The 19,934-nt window shown below is 43.9% G+C and overlaps 1 protein-coding gene across 5 annotated transcripts in view; it reads left to right on the top strand.

Moving 5' to 3' along the window:
- The window catches only part of LOC126456745 (uncharacterized), a 271,037-nt gene that overhangs the window by 209,925 nt on the left and 41,178 nt on the right, over nucleotides 1-19,934 (top strand). For all 5 annotated transcript variants that reach the window (XM_050092492.1, XM_050092491.1, XM_050092490.1 and 2 more), the window contains one exon: nucleotides 3,418-3,535. In XM_050092492.1, coding sequence (XP_049948449.1) covers nucleotides 3,418-3,535 — 118 coding nt within the window. The remainder of the gene's footprint in view (nucleotides 1-3,417; nucleotides 3,536-19,934) is intronic.

Below are 19,934 nucleotides of genomic sequence, written 5' to 3'. Positions count from 1 at the left end.
TGTATTATTTGGTTCTTGTTGATCATTATCAAAGAAAGCATCAGTGTAAGTAACAACAAATAGCAGTCTCTTGCCATTGTTTCGCTAATGAAGCGATTCCTCTTTTTTTTAAAGCAGTGGTAGCGCGCACAAAAGCAAGCGATGCCGCGAGCGGTGACAGGTTGTAAACACTCATTATTGGAATGCAACAAACAATGCATGACCCAGTACAGTAATGAATTTTCAGCTTAGAGTGACGTAAAAACCTATAACAAAGAAAACGGCACTTATCAGATCAAAGAAAAATAAGCAATCAATTCAAACCAAACGAAGCACGTGAAAAAGGAAGGGTACCCGTATAAATACGGACGGAGCGCCTGACACATAGTAATGGCTACCTGATAAAGCTTAACTGCTAAGCTTACGACTCGAACCAAACTACTGTATCGTCATTCATTCGGCCTAAATTGTGTCTCATATTACAATGGACCAACTTTGTTTTGATTTGGAGGTGCGGACTAAAACTTTTCTCTCCCCTTGAATTTCGAGTCTCAAATTTCAGGTGCGGCTTAGATTCAGGAAAAATTTTTTTCCTTAATTTCGAGCCTCATTTTTCAGGTGCGGCTTAGATTCGAGTGCGGCTTTGATTCAAGTAAATACTGTAAACCCGCCAAGCACCAACAGTTCCTGCATCTTGACAGCTGCCATATGAAAAAAATCCCTTCCATGGACAGTGTATTTGCAGTGACAAGAACTCCATTGTCCAGTACACCGAAGGCCTCAAGAGGGTGTTCACAGACAAGCACTACCCCATAAACCCACTCGGCAAACAGATTTCTCATGCCATATTCTCGCACATCATCGTCACACAGTATGACCCTCGGCTGGAACTACTGAACCCTATCTTCCCAAGATCCTTCCCACTTCTCCTAAAGTGGTGTTTTGTTACCTACCCAACATGCACAACACCCTAGTCCATCTCTATGCCACTTCTGCACCCAACCCTTTGCCACAGGGATCAGATCTCTCTTGAAGACCCAGGTGCAAGACCTGTCCAGTTCAGGCACCCAAAACTGCGTGCTCCAGTTCTGTAACAGTCTTATCCTGTCCTATTGGAGGTCAGGACACATGTGAAAGCAGCCATGTCGTATAGCAACTCTTGGAAATCTCTGCACAGCTTTTCATGTTGGTATCACAACCAAACAGGTGTTGACTAGGATGAATGGTAAACTGCCGAACAGGCCAAGAACAAAGTTGACTACATGACTGCACAACATACAGCTTGATCATAACATGCTAGACTTAAGTGGTTGCTTCATAGCCCAGGTCACCTGGATTCTTCTCTCCACCACAACAAGCTTTAATGAACTACACAGATGTGATTTATTCTTGCAGTATATCCTTCACTGTCACAACCCTTCAGGCCTCTGTCTCAGGTCCCCACAACCTGCATCCATAAGTTTCCCCTTCCTCTGTCCCATCATCCCCTCCCAGTCCACATCTCCTGGTCTCCTTCATTGTGCACCCCTTCCCAGTGGCCTCAACATCAGTACATCACAGGCTTCGCCCTTGCACTTGCCACATGTCCCTGTTGCATTACCCTCTCACTGCTTCCCACCTTTTCCCTCTGTCCACCCCACCCGACACAACCCCCACCTCAACTTGTTCCACATGTCAGTCTGCAGTTGTGGCGTTGTGTTTCCAGCTGACACAGGTGTGTGTGTGTGTGTGTGTGTGTGTGTGTGTGTGTGTGTGTGTGTGTGTGTGTGTGTGTGTGTAAACAGAGTAACTGACATGTGATTCTGAAAAGAATGTAACTGTTACACTTTCAAAGAAAGCTTAAGTGGATAGATACCTACCACATAATATGTCTAGTGCGTATAACAAGTGTTAATTCTCAATCACAATTCTATCCAATGAATGGATGCAAAAATGATTGTATGGAGAGCTGCAGTGTAGTTCCATGAGAAGTAGGAGATACAAAAATACTGGGCGTAGTGACAGAACGGACTTAGGAAAAACAAGAAAATGTACAGTACATTATTGGTTTAGAGAAGGCGATTATATTGAACAAAGTAAAATATCTTCCATTCGTAGGCAGTGGGGTATCTACTGTAAGGCTGTAAGTATACTCCCATCTCCTTATGTGAAGGAGATTGGATTAATTAGCACTGATGGAATGATAAGAGACCAAAATCAGTAAAAGTATGTGGCAGGGTTTCTGTGTTACCACTGATATTTAATTTGTATTTAGAAGAGTCAATTGATGAAATTTAAGAGCATCTGGTTTTGGGGCTCATCTTGCCGTGGACAGAAAAGATGCAGTTTGCTGCTGAAATATGGCAGTAGTTTGCTTGGAATGAATAGGAACTTAGTTGGAGACTTAATGAAATGGAGTAGAATGCTAACAAGTGAATGGTCTATCTTGTAATGTTTTCAACCCAGTTTGATTTTTTTTGTTTCACTGTTAGTCAGCCTTGCAAAACTTCATTAAGCAAACTTCTATGTGCCAACATGATCTAGGTGTTTGCTATGGAAAGTTCATTCCCTTTGAATGAAGGCATACTTTTAGTGTGTATTTCTGTTTCAAGGTTACACTGATCTGCATTGCCACTTGTAGAATTTAATAAAATTAGTGATCTTGTTACTTGCAGTTGTAACAAAAGCTATGGTTACTTCAGTTTCTATCACTTCTTTACCAACACATTTCTTTTAAAAAAAATCTTATTGCCTTTCCAAGATGCATTTCCATGAGATTTAGCGGTATACGAAGCTTAATCAAACATCTTGGTGTCGCCTCCACAATGACTTTGGTCTAGCTTCAGAGGAAAGTTCAAAAAGTCAGGCATATGATGTCACAGTAGTGTACAAAACACTTAGCAGAAATTAAAGGCCAGAGCTGTGAAGGAATTAATGTTAACTACCATTTTTAACAAAGCCTTGACGTGAAATTTCTCATAGATGTCCACAGTGCTGATAACAAGGCAGTAACACTCCACATATCACATGCACTTTGCCCTCCATAATGGCTAGTGCCATGCAGAGGTACCCACACCCTCCCCTCCTTACTTGCAAGTGCCAAGCCAGGAAATAAAACACTTCCAGTAGTGGCAGCAGCTCTCTCTTCTTTCTCTTTTCACGTTGTAAATGATAGGAAGATTTGGGGCATACCATTTTGCAAACAGTGCTACTCATACAGGTCATTTTTAAAGAGAGATCAAATGGGAGCATTGTTTACATAGTGGCATGATTTCCTTTTCTTTGTAAATTTCAATTTATAAGGTGACTTAAGTGATAGGAGATTTGGAAATGATAATTTGAGATACTGCTAAATAAAAGTTAATTATTTTTATTGGTTTGAGCATATAAATGAATATTTGAGAAATTAAATTAGTTGTGCAACAATGAAATTCTCATTTTCCTCGTTGATTGTTGCAGGAATTCTGTAATGTACAGAGGTGCCATGTTGAAAATACACAAGTATCGGTTGAGAGCGTCATCCTGCCCTGATATCTATCGTAACTCTATGACCACCATAGCAAAGGAAACAGAGGAGGTGAGTGTTTTGTACTGATATTGTAATATTGTATGCTACTGGTTAGAATGCTTCCATAGGGATGTAGCTTTTTGTAGTTGTTGCTGCTGCCGCCCTCCTCCTGGTTCTTTCATGAATTTGTGCATGGGTCCCCAAGCTATTGTAGCTCAGTCTTCCTTCCTGGGCTACTTTTTCTTCCCTGTGCCCCTCCCTTCCCATCCTCACTCCTTCCCGCTGCCCCCTCCTACTCTCTCGGTGTTCTTGCTTATGTTGACCTAGCTATCCACCTGGCTTCCTCTTCCTTCCTTCCTTCCTTTTAGATGTTTCTGGTCCCCTGTGGGGTTTGACCTCCATTTCTAAATTTTTTTGTCTGTAGTGTGAGCTATTTGGGGAAGAACTCCCTCTCTGGTGTCGCTCCCTCCCTCCTTCCCTCCCTGCCATAGCCCCTCTCCACCTGCTAGGTCACCAGCACGTGTAGAGGTTGTTAGGCACCCATCTGGCTGAGCCTCTTGACAACACAGGAATCACACTTCTGATACCTGAGCTGTTGCCCCCCATCCCCCCCACCCACATGTGTGGCTAGGAATGGTTACTTGTCATTGCGGAGCAAGGGAACTCAGGAAATGGCTGCTGTGCCAGATGGCCCTTGCGGTGGCTGGGTTGTGCCCATGGGGGGAGCCCCTGAATGGAGTTGGTGGTATCAGGGCGGACGATTTTTGCAGTAAGCATACAAAGCTCCAAAAAATGTGGCATTCTCATGTGGCCTTCACTTTCCTGGCTACTTCCTGGGAGGGTGGCTAGACTTGCAGGCTTAGGGTGAAACACTTTCCCCAGTATCTTGTCTGTAGTAGGAAGGATGGGGACACCCCACCACAAGCTCGTTATATTTTGTTCAAAATATCTAAGACAAGTTTGGCGAAGAGAAGTCTCTCAGTAGGATGTGGTTCAGTTCCCTGTTCATCAAAACTACTGCTGCCAAATCTGCAGCTCTTCGTGCTTTTGATCATCTTGGCGACATTATGGTGTTCATTACAGTTTACTAGTCTTTGAATGTGATCCAGGGAGTCATTTTCCTTATGGACTGCCTTCAAAATGATGAGGAACTAGGGGCCAATCTGGAACGACGGGGCGTTCATTATGTTCGGCATTTGCTGAAAGGTCGTAAGGACAACCACACTGATACTGACACCTTTATTCTCGCTTCCAAGGGAGATACCCTCCCAGAGAAGGTCAAGATGTATCAATGTGATGTGAAGCCGTATTTCCAAACACCCATTAGTTGCTTTCGGTGCTTGCGTTTCACGCCAGTGTTTTCCTGCTGTATGGCGGAATCCTTATGTGGTGACTGTGGACACCCACTCCATTTGGGGAGCCCCTGTGTTAGGTCACCAGTGTTTTTAAGTTGTCCTGACCATCTGTGCTCATCGTATTGCCCGGCTTATAAGAAAGAAAAGAAGATGCAAGAGTATAAGTCCCTGGATCATTTATCTTACATTGAGGCTCATCAGAAATTTGAGTGACTTCAACCTTGGTGATGACTTCTACTTTTGCCTCTGGTTATGTCCTTTCCCACTCCTCCCTCTTCCTTATAACTCTCCCCTCACCCTCTCCTCTCCTCCTGTGATTCCCATGCCTTCCCTTCAGGGTGGCGCTCCCTCTCCCTGGCTGTAGATGTGCCCTCCTCCTTCAATGCCCGCCAGTGATGGGTCCCCCTCCTGGGTCCCCTGTCCCCTCCCAGTGTGTCTCAGGCTGGAAGCCTGCTAGCACACTGCAGCCAGGGGACACACAGTCTGTGTGCCCCACGGTCGCTTCCCCTCTTTAGGTTCTGGATTGTGCAGAAACCTGCTCCCCCAACGTGCCCCACCCTCCTCAACATATGAAAGAGGAGGAGGAAAAACGTAAGTCCCTGGACAAGCCCCAGTGCCCCTGGAGGTGCCGTCTCCCCCCTCACAACCTTAGTCTGACATTTATGGATATCACCGCGTTGTCTTTGGTAATGGATGGTGACCCAGCAGTGTGACTGGCTCCATCCCTTTCGCCTGCCATTCGGATATCTGATCCATTGTCATTCAGTGGAACTGTAATGGATACTACCATCAGCTCCCAGTGTTGCAATCCTGTATTGCCTTTTACTCAATAGCTTGTCTTTCTCCAGGAATGTCATTTCACTGATGCTTACTCACAGACCCTTCGTGATTTCTGTGCTTTGTCGGAACTGGGTCACCCTTCTAGCACTTCCAGTGATGTCTGCACCTTGGTCCCTACGGATATTATTAGTACACAGATCCCACTTCATACCCCATTGGAAACAATTGCTGTTTGCGTCTACATAGACTCTGCCGTCACAGTTAGCAGTCTCTGTCTCCCCCCTACATCTGCTCCCCTAACTGCCCCCTTCAGCGACTCCCACTTCCCTTCCTACTCCTTGGAGAGTTTAATGCCTATCACCTTTTGTAGGGCAGTGCCTCTTCATCTAGTTGGGGGCTCTTAATTGATCAATTTCTTGCAGCCTATGACCTGTTCCTTCTTAGTGATAGTTCCCCTACTCATTTTAATGCTGCATATGGCACTTTTTCTGCTACTGATCTTTCACTCTCTTCCCATCACCTTTCTTCCTTCTGTACACTAGTTGCCACACCATGCCCTCTGTGATAGTGACCACTTCCTGTTGATTTCTCTTATTCCCTTCCTGCCTCTTGCAGACAAGGTTAACCCGCTGGGCTTTCCATCATGTTGATTGGCCTCTATATACCTCCCAGGTCATGTTTCCACCTTCTTTGTCAGGTTGGGAAGTCATCAGTGATCGGTGTGCTAAAATAATCCGCACTGCCAGCCTTGCCATTGCCCACTTGATGGGCCCCTTTCGCCATCTGCCAGTTCCGTGATGGAGCATGGCCATTGCCACTGCTACCTGTGATTGTTGTCATCGTGTCTAATAACATCTGAAGCGGCACCTGTTCTCTGCCGGTCTTATTACCATTTAACATCTTCACACCAAAGCCTGTTAACTTAATCAGACATGGCAAATGGTTGTGTTGACAATGCTTTGTCTCCTCTCTAGTTTCTTGTGTCCCTTCCTCGGGTGTGGGCTACACTCCACTCCCTCCAAAGTTGTCAGCGGCGGCCTTCCGTTCCAGGCCTTGCCTCCAGTTGGCATTTGTACAGATCCACCAGATGTTGCAGAACACCTGGTGGCATCAGCTTCAGGCCCCTATCCAGCTGCCTTCCACCCCCCAGAAACAGTGAGCTGAACCTACCTGCTTATGTTTCACCCATGTCAGGTGGGATCCTACAGTGAACCTCTTACTGAGTAGGAGTTTCTTGTGGCCCTCTCTTCTTCCAGCGATTCAGCTCCTGGCTCTGATTCTATCCATAACAAATTGCTTCAACACCTCAATCATTCACAGTACCAATATCCCCTCCAGATGCTTAACTGTATTAGGCTCAGAGGCAATTTTCCCTCTCAATTGGGAATGATGTGTGTATTTGGGCTAGCTCCCACTTGGTGGCCCCTGCAGAACGACATCTCCAGGATGCCATCGAAAATGCTTCCATGTCGACACTTTTTGCACGGTTTTCAGTTCTCTCCCCTTAAGTCGAGGGTGGTGCATTTTTGCTGCTGTACTACAGTCTACCCTGATTTGGAGCTATTTGGAGCTCTACCTCGATGCCCAACACCTGACCTTGGTCCCCCAGTTCTTTTTCTTGGTTCTTCTTTTTGACAACAAGCTTACTTGGTTGCCCCATATCTGTTATCCGAAGATTGGCTGTTTGTGTAAATTCAGCGTCCTTAGCTTCCTCTTGGGATGTGGATCATTCTATCCTTCTCAGTGATTACCGGGCATTAATTCTGTCTCACCTGGGCTGTCGCTGTCAAGTTTATGGATCAGCTACCTCTTCCATGCCGCTCCTTTTGGACCCAGTTCACCATCATGGTGTCCATTTAGCCACCAGTGCATTTCACACTAGTCCTGTCTATAATCTTCTGGGGCACTCTGGGATCCCTCCACTTTAGATTTGGCAGTCCCAGTTCGTAGTTTCCTGTGCCCTCACTATCCGCTCTTCTGCTGCTCGCCGTTCCTATTCTTTTGCAGCTTTGAGCTGTCAACCACCTACTGCCTGTCCTTAGAGTGGGGTTATGGGTTGGGCTCCATCTTCCTTCTTTCCACCTTGATTTCCATCTCTCCTCCTAGTCCTCATCCCCACGTCCTCTTCCTACCAAACCACTTCCACATCCCCCCCCCATCTCCACAACCCAATGATCAGTTCCTCACCACAGATTCAGATGGCTCTCTGCTGGGGCCCGAAAGCCTCCATCTCTCCAGTGCTGTTCTGTTCCATTGTTTGTTTTGAATGCTCTTAGGGGAGTTTAGGATGTTTCTTCTTCTTTCTCTTATGCCTTTGTCCCACAAGTCCAGCAGGGTCAGTGTTGTTGCAATCGGATTTGGCATGGTTAGTTTGAAGGGGTGGCCGGATGTCTTCCTGCTGCCACCCTATACCCCCTGGGATGGAATCAGTGTACCTCAACTGTCTGCATCTAGTGTAAATCGTGAAATAGTGCAAACGTGTGTCAAATGTCTGTGAGTTGTGTAACTGAGGCTGACTGTGGGGACCAGCCCGGTATTCACCTAGGGGATGTGGAAAACTGCATAAAAACCACATCCAGGCTGGCCGGCACACCGCTCCTCTTCGTTAATCTGCAGGGCGTCAATCCGGGGCCGGCGCACCTACCTGAGTCCAGGAAGCAGTGCATTAATGCTGTCGGCTAACCTCTCAGGCACAGGAGTTGAGGGTGACATTGTTTTCTACATTGATTGCTCTGAATCTGCTAATCATGTGGCACAGGCCTTCATATCTTCTTTTGGCATGCCTGCCATGTCTGAGTGGTCACTGCAGAATTAATGTCCATCTGTCGGGTCCTCTGTTTTATTAAACGGTTGTCCCTCACATGAGTTTTGTTATGAACAGATTCAATCAGTGGCCTTTAGGCTATCGCTTGGTGCTTTCCCTGCCATCCCTTAGTCTCTGCCAGCCACGAGCTTCTGGCTGATCATAATGATGCTGCTTATTCGGTTGACTATTTTTGGGTTCCTGGCCATGTAAGTATAACAGGTAATGAACTTGCTCATCATCTGCTGGGTTGGTGCCATCTAACCCCGTTATCTGTAAACCCCTCTGGGGCCAGATTTGTGGCTTTACATCAAATCCCTTCTTGCCCAGTTGTGGGCCTACTCCTAGGAGGCTCCCACGATGTGGTGTTCTTCCCTCTGCCTCCCCAATGGGAATTTACCATCCTTTACTGTCTGTATATTGACCATACTAGGTTGGCTCATGGGGGTTACTGCACAATGAGTCCCCCACCCCCTCATCCTTGTAGTTGCGAGGCTCTGCTAGTGGTGATCCATATTTTGCTGGACTGCCTTGCGTTTTTGGCCCTTCACACTAAATATGCTCTCCCACCTTGTCTCGAGTCCTAGAGGACGACCCTCACATGGTTACGTCTGTCCTTGGTTTTCTTTGTGAAAGTGGTTTGTACTCTCAGGTGTAAGTTCTTGAATTTCCCCCTGGAATTTGAGTCCCTCAGTTAGTGTAGGTGTTAGTTAAGGAGGCCCTGACTTGCCTTCACGCCCACTGGGTTCTATCTACTTTTCCCTACATTTTTATCTGTTCTGTTCTGTTCTTCTGTTCTGCTACGCTGCTTTGTCTCCCCTTTTTCTTGTATTTTCTCCCCCTGGTGTGGTGTGGTGTCAGGACAGTTGAGGGGTGGTGGTGCTGGTGCTGTGCCACACACAGAGTGGCTGGGGCATCCCTGCTCTCCCCATTACCATCCACACCACTCCTGTTCTTTTATCTTCTTGCTACCCTTACGTCCCTTTTCCCTCTTCGTTTTGCATATTATCCTTTCCTCTTGAGTGGACTGTGCTGTTTGTGGTGTTTGTCCCTCGGTTTCTGCCATCCTGGATCATGGGAGTGATGACCTTGCTGTTTGGTCCTCTCCCATATACCACCACCACCACCACCACCACCACCACCACCACTGGTATACTTCCTAACGGAAGATTGAAGTAGCATCATGAAGTTGCCTTCTTTGGCGACTCGAGAGTCCAATGCGAGAACCTACTTAGTGCCCACAGGTGGGGCAAGTGTGTACCCCACCGAAGAAATGGTTCATCAGAGGCCGCTTCTTGTCTACACACTTGTTTTGTAGCAATTTGTCAAACCAGACCCTATCGTGGAACTTGCTACCATCTTTGACGAGTTTCTTCTGTCTACTGAGGTCTTTGGCTAGCTTCTCCCGTTTGTTACAACTGATATTAAATACATGCATATCATGCTTACCGCGATCTTCAAAGCACAAAATAGGTCTTCCAAGGGGTTTCTTGGCATGTGCTGCCATGCTACCACACTAAGTAGTGTGCGTCGGGAAAACGGAGTAGTCTGTACAACATAAATGTCCTAACCCCCACAGGCAACATCCCCTGAGAGTGGTGGTGATTTTTGATACATTCACAGCATTCAGGACCATCTCATTTGCCACATAGTCCTTCCATGTTAGGCCTAGAATGTTTTGTAAGCACCACAGGTGGAAGGTGTTGGGCTTACACTCTTGTTTCGTGTAAGATGCCCAGGCATCAGCACTATACATGAGGGTGCCCAGCATACATGCTTGATAGGCAGGCATTTTTGTGGTGACTGTAAGGTGCTTGTTTCCCATATTCTTGTGTGGAGCTTTCCAAAAGTATTTGCACATTGCCAGTTCTTGCACCTCTTTTGTTATGTAGAGAAACAACTGTAATGTAGTCTAAATTCACCAAATCACCTTTCAGTGTGTGACAGAGTACTCCTGGTAATACTATTACACCCTTCCCTGTTCCAGATCTAAATAATAGATGAGGGTTGACTTTCAGTAAGTCTCCTTATGGGCTTGCTTGAGTTCTCTGATTTTTTCTCTCATAGTCATTTGGGAGATATACATGTGAGAAAGTAATATGGTTTTAGTCTCCTCTTCAAACATACACTTTGAGGAATTTAACAGCAAACTTTTCTGCCATGTACCATGCCTCTTTTGTAGAGTCTGCCTTTAGAGATGGATGAGCATCTGTGCGATGTTCTCACTCTTACTAAACGATGCTGCAACAGAAAGTTGTTGCCTTTATGGGCTCTTCTGTCACTTCATATTACCTGTAATGGGGTCAGATTGAGGAGCAGTACCAAAGATCTGCTTAACAAGCTGCTATGTTCATGGATAAATTAAATTTCCTTAGCATTCTTCCAATGGATGTGTGTGGCTTCTGTGTTTATTCCTCCCCTCTCCGCCCCATTCTTCATCTCATCTCCCTTATATCTCACTCCCCATCCTTCAAAACAAATCTTAACTGTCGTGAATGATAAACTTCCAGTAACAGATGAAAGTTAAGAAATTGTGGTTTTTAACAGATTGCTACTTGCTTAGACATGTTAAGTTGCAGAAAGGCACAATTAAGATACTTGTTTAAAGCTTTCGGCCACAGCCTTCATCAGTAAAAGAGAAACACACCATTCCAGGCAAGCACACGTGACCATCAACTCCAGCACCTTGTTCCGAGGCGCTGGAGTTGGCGGTCATGTACGCTTGAGGTGGGCTTGCTTGTGTGTATAAATGCTGTTTTTATTTTACTGATGAAGACTGTGGCCGAAAGCTTTCTGTAAGCATGTTTTAATTGTGCCTGTCTGCAAGTTAATGTGTCTTCTTTACAGTAAGTAGCAATCTGTTTTTTCTCACATTGTTGATATTTCTACCTGGAGTTTTCCATCGTTTAATTGTGTGTGTGTGTGTGTGTGTGTGTGTGTGTGTGTGTGTGTGTGTGTGTGTGTGTGTGTGTGTGTGTAGGGGGGGTTTACAATATCTGGCACCTTATCTGATGATGTGCATAATTTTTTTAAATCATAATGTGTGTCAGAATAGATTACTTCTAAGGTAGGGATGGTCTCCCTCCGCACTCTTGTATGTGCAAGTGCTGAATAAACCTTTTAGTGAAGTTAGTGTTTGTCATTCATTTGCTTACACCTTCCTCTACGTGACATTATTCTGGTGGAGACGCTGGGTATTGGAACTTGTGATACCGCACATTATCGACAACACAGTGGCTCCCATTAGGCCATGACAGAGCTGCCGTTTACGTGGCGAGAAACCAGAGTTCTAGCCATATTCAACAGATAGCAATCTATCGGAGACAGAAGACGACATCACGATAACAGCAACTGTGTGCGCCACCACATGAGACATCCTTCCGGTTCTCTGGTGACGATGGCCAAGATCCAAACAAGTAGCTGAAGGTATGAACGTATAGCCAAATTTAATAAATGGGATGACCCCTTGTGTTTGGCTAACGTATTTTTCTACTTGGAGCGCACTGCCAAGCAATGGTATGAGAACTAGGAGAAGTTCACAAACTGGGAAGTATTCTAGGCGGAACTGCGCAAGTATTTTGGCAACACGACGACAAAAGTGCAAGGCTGAAGATAAATTAAAGTACAGGGCACAGCGACCAGGAGAAACTACAGCATCCTACATTCAAGACGTCTTAGAGCTGTGTAAAATAATGAATCCTTGAATGAAGGAGGAAGATAAGGTTGCACATCTCATGAAGGGTGTTGGTGAGGACATCTATCAAGCCCTACTCCTGTAGGTGGTTTCGACAGCAGAAGAATTCATAAAATGGTGCCAGTATATCGAGACAATGCACCAAAAAAGAATTAAACTCAAGAAGTTTGAACGGCTTCCAAACATCATATCTATGCCTATGATGGAGGCAGAAACTGATTTCACAAGTGTTATTCGTCAGATAGTGAGATAGGAAGTCCAGTAGGCACTTGGATTGCACGGCGAGCAAAAAACAAAACGGTTCAAGAGGTCATAAGGGAGGAAGTGGAGCAGACATTGAACCCAGTCTCTCGTCCTTCATTTCCCTTTAAAATGGTGAAAAAGTAGAGACCCAGGCGAAGTTATGTTCCTACAATGCCGCATGAGGAACCTGTTCGGGCACCAAAGAAGACTGATGTCTGGACGATCCAGGATAACCAACCAGTATGTTTCCACTGCAGACAACCGAGACATGTGGTGCGCTATTGTCGAGAAAGGCTGTGAATATTTGATGACGCCCGCGCCAGAAGGCAGCAGACCGATCTTAGCCGATGCCAATTCCGGGATGACGAAGATGAACATGAAGATATGGGTACAGCACGACGTAGGTGGTCATCGCCGCTAGCTAGCCACTGGAGAGGACGCTCACCAACATGCTGATCAAGGTCTCCATCGCCATTTAGAAGCTCCAACCGATCACAAAGCCACCGCAACCTGGAAAACTAAAGGGTGTGACCTTCCTTGGAGATGAGGCCACCGAAGGGAAAAATCCTCCATCGTCGATCTCTACAAAAATGATAGGAAACTACGTCGATATCCTCATGGAAGGCTGACCAGCCCAAGCTCTTGTGGATTCTGGAGCATCATATTCAGTCATATCGGAGAAGTACTGTCGCCAGTAGCAGAAAACCGTATTCGTCGACAGCAAAACATCTCTGCTGAAGGTGGTCATGTGAAACCTACAGGAAGATGTGTCATTCGTGTGGGTATAAGTGACCATACACAGCCCTTGGAATTAGTCATCTTACAAGAGTGTAGTCATGATGTCATTCTCGGGTGGGACTTTTTGAAAGCTTCTCAAGGAATTATACATTGTGGTTGCTCGAAGATTATGCTAGACGAGATGAGATACTGTGGACGGGAATATGCGCATCCGATTGTGTGGAGACTGTGTGCTCGATGAAGTGATCATTCCTGCAGTCAGTGCTAGAAAGGTAGCTGTCGTGTCATGCCATGCATCAACCCATGGATCTTGTAGTGGAATGTAAGAGACGCATAACACTGAAGAATAACTTGGCCATCCCAGCCTCTGTCGTCTCGTTTAAGAACAGATTCAGTGAATTGTGTGGCCGAGAACCGCAGATCCTTCTGACGCATGTGCTTAGCAAACGATGAGCTGTTAATTGCAGAACAGCTGAGCATCATACAAACCTCCCATGCCGAGTCTGTGGGTCAAATTAGCACTACCACTACGAGACAAGATGTTTTAACTTGACTATCACCAGATCTCACTAAGGAACAACAGAAGCTACTTGCCATTCTTCAAAAGTTCTCTGAACGCTTCAATCCACGGGTGAAGAGGAAATTAGACAATTTGATGGTGAAGCACCGAATTTAGCACTGGAGACCATCTACCAGTAAGCCAGAGAGCATACTGTGTGTCAGCAATGGAGCGTCAAATAATTCACGGCGAGGTAGAGAAAATGATGAAGGATGACATCAGACTTTGCAGAGCCCATGGTCGCCACCAGTGGTTCTCGTCAGGAAGAAGGATGGCAGTTGGCACTTCTGTGTTGATTACAGGAAGCCTAATAAGATAACTAAAAAGGACGTTTACCCTCTTCCATGAATTGATGATACATTAGATTGTCTGAAGGGGGCTAAGTTTTTCTCAACCATGGACATGTACTCTGGATACTGGCAAATTGAAGTAGATGAGGCTGATTGTGAGAAAACTGCATTTATCACCACGGAGGGCCTGTATGAATTTAAGGTAATGCTATTTGGTTTGTGTAATGCACCAGCAACTTTTGAACGAATGATGGATAATCTTCTAAGGCACTTGAAGTGGACAATGTGTCTTCGTTATTTAGATGACATTATGGTGTTCTCAGAGACATTTGATAAACACATAAAATGACCGGGGGCCGTTCTTAAGTGCCTTCAACAAGCCGGACTGAAACTTAATCCAAGAAAGTCTCTCTTTGGAACAAAAGAATTCAAAATACTTGGACACCTTGTGTCAAACGAAGGTGTGCAGCTAGACCCAGAAAACGTGGAGCTATAACGGAATTTCCTGTTCTTTTAGGAAGAGATGTGAGAAGCTTCCTTGGAAAGTGTTCTTATTACTGTCATTTTATCAAAGACTTCTGTATCAAAGCCAGGCCATGCCAAGAGTTGTTTGAAGCAAGTGCTAAATTTATCTGGGATGGTGCTCAACAAGATTCTTTCGATGTGCTGCGAAAAGCTCTGATGATTGACCCTGTACTTGGTCTGTATGATGAGAGAGCACTTACAGAACTACACACAGATACCAGTGGGTATGGGATCGGTGCTTTTCTGGTGCAGATTTCGGATGTAAAAGAGAAGGTTATAGTCTATGCTTCTTGGACACTTACAAAAGCTGAAACTACTCACCCACAGAAAGAGAATGTCTTGCTGTGATCTGTGCCATGTGCAAATTTAGACAGTATATCTATGGAAGGCCATTCACAGTTGTTACAGACCATCATTCACTTTGTTGGTTGACGGGTCTTGAGGATTAGACAGGATGACTCGCCAGGAGGGCACTACGTTTTCAATAGTATGACATTACCATAGTGTACAAAAGTGGAAGAAAACACCAAGATGCTGACTGTCTCTCAAGAAACTCTGTGCAAGAACATAAAGACTTTGAAGAAGATAGTGACTGTCTCGCTGCACTCCAGGATCTCTCTGCTGAGCAGGAGAAGGATGCCAAGATATCTCAAATGATGCTTGCCTGAAATCGGTCAGAGGACAATTTAAGGTAGTTAATTCATTACTTTGCAAGAAAAACTTTGATCCGTTCGGAAAGAGGTGGCTACTAGTCATTTCTAAACACATGCGCTTAGATGTTCTACAGAAATTCCATGAGACACCTGAAGCCGGACATTTAGGATTTATTAAGACATGTGATAGGATCCGCAAGAGATTTTTCTGGCCAGGTTTATTTAGGGTTGTCAGTCACTGTGTGTCGCACTGTCGAAAGTGCCAGACAAGAAAGGCAGTTCCTCAGAAACCACCTGGCTGACTCGTACCAATTCCACCAGCTGAAACGCCTTTCCAGTGTGACCTCCTTGGACAATTTCCAACGTCTTCTAGTGGCAATAGATGGATTATGGTTTGCACTGATTATCTGACGTGCTATGCTATTACAAAAGCTGTAAAACAGCTGAAGCATTTGAGGTAACCCAATTCATCGTAGAAGACATTGCATTAAAACACAGTGCCCCAAGGTCGTTAATTACGGATAGAGGGAAAGTTTTTCAATTGAATCTTGTGACAGAGATAAACCGTTGCTGCAACATTATTCATCACATGACTACTGCCTACCATCCGCAAACTAACAGGTGTACTGAACACCTTAATAAGACCTTGGCCGACATGCTATCGATGTTCGTCATTGTTGAGCAGAGCAACTGGGATGAGGTGCTACCTTTTGTGATGTTTGTCTACAACACCACCAAACAAGACACCACAGGATTTATGCCATTTTTCGTGGTGCATGGGTGGGAGGCGACGACGACAATGGAACTGTGTTTGTTACATCCTGATGACGTGGACGACGACTACATTGGCCAGATGTCAACCAGAACAGAGGAAGCTTGGCAGTTAGCTCGACTCCACACACCGCAGGCTCAAGAAAATGATTGCTGAAGGTATGATGTGAGCCACTGCTCTGTTGTCTACCAGCTTGGTGACCTCGTCTGGATCTTCACTCCTATTCGGAAGGATGGTCTCTCTGAGAAGCTCCTCAGGCGCTACTTTGAAACTTATAGGTATGTAAAATCTCAAGAGCATCTGGATTGGGGTGAACTTCTAAATTGAGCTGAAATTATTGTCTGGGATGAAAACATAATGGCACATAAAAAAATCACTCGACGCCATGGACAGAACATTAAGACTTGCGGGGAAACAATGAAGTGATGGGAGGAGCTCTACTCATACTCTCAGGAGATTTTAGACAAACACTTCCAGTTATCCCAAAGTCAACACTATCAGATGGGACCAATGCTTGCTTAAAAAAATCACATCTCTGGCAACACATTCAAATACTTTGACTAACAGAAATTATGAAAATTCTATCAAAAGATGAAACAGCAGCACATTTTGCTCAACAACTTTAACAAACAGGTGAAGGCACATATCCTGTGGACAAAACAACTGTTTAATACTTGACAGTTATTTCTGCAACATAGCCACTGCTGAAAATGAACTTGTCTACCAAATTTATCCGGACATTGTTAACAACTATGCCAATCCATACTGGCTATTTGAAAGGGCAATTTTGGCAACTAAAAATAATATTGGCGACTATATCAACTTTAATATTCAAAAGAAAATTACCAGTGAAGAGAGAATGTACAAAAAGATTGACACAGTGGTAAACATTGAAGAAAGTGTGAACTTACCCACTACAGAATTTCTAATCTCTTTGCAAATACCAGGAATGCCATTACACTGCCTTCGACTTATATCTCCAATAATGATACTTGGAAATTTCAACTTATCAAAACTGTGTAATGGAACAAGGATGATTGTCAAACAGCTATCAAATAATATCATCGAAGCTGAACTTACGACTGGAAATTACAAAGGACACATACTATTTATTCCCAGAATACCACTGATGTCTACTAAACTGCCATTCCAATTTAAAAGACTACAATTTCCAGTCACATTAGCCTACAGCTTTACAACTGACAAAAGCACAAGGACAAACTTTAAAATGTTGTGACGTCAACCTCAAAGACTCCTGCTTCTCTCATGCTCGTATCTTGCTCTGGAGTAAGAAATTCGAAAAATTTGTACATACATACGCCTGATAAAATGAAAAATGTTGTTTGTAAACAAATATTGTAAATAATTACAATATGTTTTGAGTAAAAATTTATCTCTTAAGCTTTTTAAGCGTATCCTCTTACTCCTACTACCACACAATCTCTTATCAACTCCCTGAGTGAAGCCGGGTACCCCAGCTAGTTCATAAAAAGAAGGGGTGCGAAATTTTTGGTAAAGGCACTGGCGATCTTCAGCCCAACATGAAGTGCATTTCTTCATGTAACACCGTTCTTGGGCTACTTACATGGAGTTCTTATTTTTGCCTCATTTTGTTGGTGCAGGTCACAGTTTAACCTGATTGCATTGTTTTTGCAAGGAACATTGCTTTAAAATATATACACTTGGGTTGGTGAGCACACCTGATTTTGGAAGGTTAAGTGTACACCTCCTATTTCTATGGCACGGGTGAAATTGGATGACAGCAGTTTTTAACGCATACATATCTTTACAATGTTTGTTGATCACATTTTTGGCAACTTGTTTTTAGGTTTTTTACAGGTAAAGGAGTCTGTGTTGCTATTTCCCAGTTCAGATTATCTTTGATTGTGGTTCCCAGTAATTTTGTCCAGTTCTTTTTTGCAGTATCATTTCCTATGGATAAAAATATATATTGAACTCCATTATTGCAGTCTTTGTAGTACAAATTTAGATATCATTTACTAAAATCTGCAGCATTCCATTGGTAATACATCAAAGTACCTCAAGTATTTGCATACAGTATTTTTAAGACTTCGGAGAACAGAATATTACATTATAAAGAAATAAACAAGAGTGTCCCAACATAGAACCTAAGGGTATTCCATATTTGGAATGGCCCACTGTTAGTTTTAAGCAATACAAATTTGTCCCTTGTTTGCATAACATTTTGTGAATTGTAATCTGTTCCTCTAACAACCTGGTTCCATAGCTTGTGAAGCAATTTGGTAATGTTAACACTAAAGCTTCATGATCTGGACCTAGGCCTAAGACACTATCCTTGTTCCTTCAGACTCGGCACCTTTTGACATGAATTTGCTCATGTTGAGGAATATAAGGAATGATCTGTTTTACTCGGTAGCACACTTAACAGTAACAAGAACACACAAATTTGTCTTTATTTCGGTTTCAATTTGTATAACTGCCATCTTCTGGTCTTCGGAAAATGTTTAGTACTAAATGCGTTCATTGCGACTTACAGCCTCATGTGATGTCATTATGGTGGGAAAAATATAGTGCTTCATACAAAGGTTTGTCAAAAATAAAACATTTACTGTTAGAAAGCACCTTGTGCACATGGCCGTGTCTGTGTAAGTAGTGCTCATAGATGATTGTTATTTCTAAAGAACCACATAGTTGCATCATATACCTCATCGAAGGTGGATCCTCAGTGTGTGGAACAAGTCAAACAAATCTAAACAGAAGGGCAAATATGCATCTTTCTGTATATTGTGATTATTGAGAATTAACAATTGTCTGCAAGTGCTAAGTTTAAGAACATGGCCATGCGCACAAGGAGCCTTTTAATTGCAAATGTTTTATTCCTGACAAGCCTATGTATGAAGTGCTGTATTTTAACCGCTGTAATGACAGCATGGCATTAGGCTCTATCTTGCAATGAATACTTTTAGTAACAAACAATTTTTGAAGGCCAGAAGATGACAGTGATATCCATTGAAATTGTCAAAAATAAAAGATGAATTTGTGCTACCTTGGCTACTGAAAGTTTATCAACACCTTTTCTCTCGTTTGCTTCACCTGTGCTGCCTCTGCCAAATGTGCAACAGTCCTAGATATTGACTCTATTGACTCCCTCTCTGATGGACACATCCATACCTCGGTCCATGTCAAACTCATTCAACCAACAGTACCTACATTTTTATAGCTGCCATCCCTTACACCAAAAATTCACTCCCTTACAATCTGACCACCTGTGGATGCCACATCTGCATTGGCATAATTTCCCTTGCCCAACAAACTAAAAATATTGCTAAGGCCTTCACAGACAGAGACTATACTCCAAAATTAGTCTGCAGATAAATTTCCTGCAATTTATCTTCACACCCCTTTAATTGTCTGCGTACCGCCAAGGATCAGTTGCAAAGGAGCACCCCATCATCACTCTTGTTTCATTCCAGACTAGAACAAATGGACCATATTGTTTAACTATTTACCATTTGCTTATAGATGAGGAATGTCCTACCTACAACCCTTCCCACTCCTTTCAAAGTGGTGTGGCATTGCCTTCCCAACTTATGCAGTATCCTAGTCCATATGCCACACTCACTCCCAGCGCCATGCTACATGGGTGATACAAGTTCAATATTCGTGTGGAAGATCCATGTGAAAGATCACCAAATGTATGGGCGTGACATTACAGAGATATGGCACTACCTGTAATTGGTTTCTGTCTAGTCATCTCAAACCTCAGTTGGCACAGGTGCTGAATTTTACATCTGGATTACTGCTGGCACCTGCTATTCTTTGCAACATTCCAGACATCTTCAGCTGCATCTTTTAATTGATGGTACATCTCTGTCAAGTGTAATTACACTGGTGGTTGTTTTTGTTGATGGAAGCTCTGAAATGCACCATGGCCATTCTTACTTGTATATTTGCGTGCATGTGTGCACACAAACATGTTAGGTAACCAAGTGCATCCTTACTATGCTTTGCTGGTTCTCACTGTTTGCGTGGGTATCACATGATTTTGTAGTGCGTGCATTAATGCATTAGTTG

Source organism: Schistocerca serialis, chromosome 2 (genome assembly GCF_023864345.2).
Source record: "Schistocerca serialis cubense isolate TAMUIC-IGC-003099 chromosome 2, iqSchSeri2.2, whole genome shotgun sequence".
Lineage (NCBI taxonomy): Eukaryota > Metazoa > Arthropoda > Insecta > Orthoptera > Acrididae > Schistocerca > Schistocerca serialis.
The sequence above is the reverse complement of the archived record's forward strand: the minus strand, read 5'-3'. Positions and strand labels throughout refer to the sequence as shown.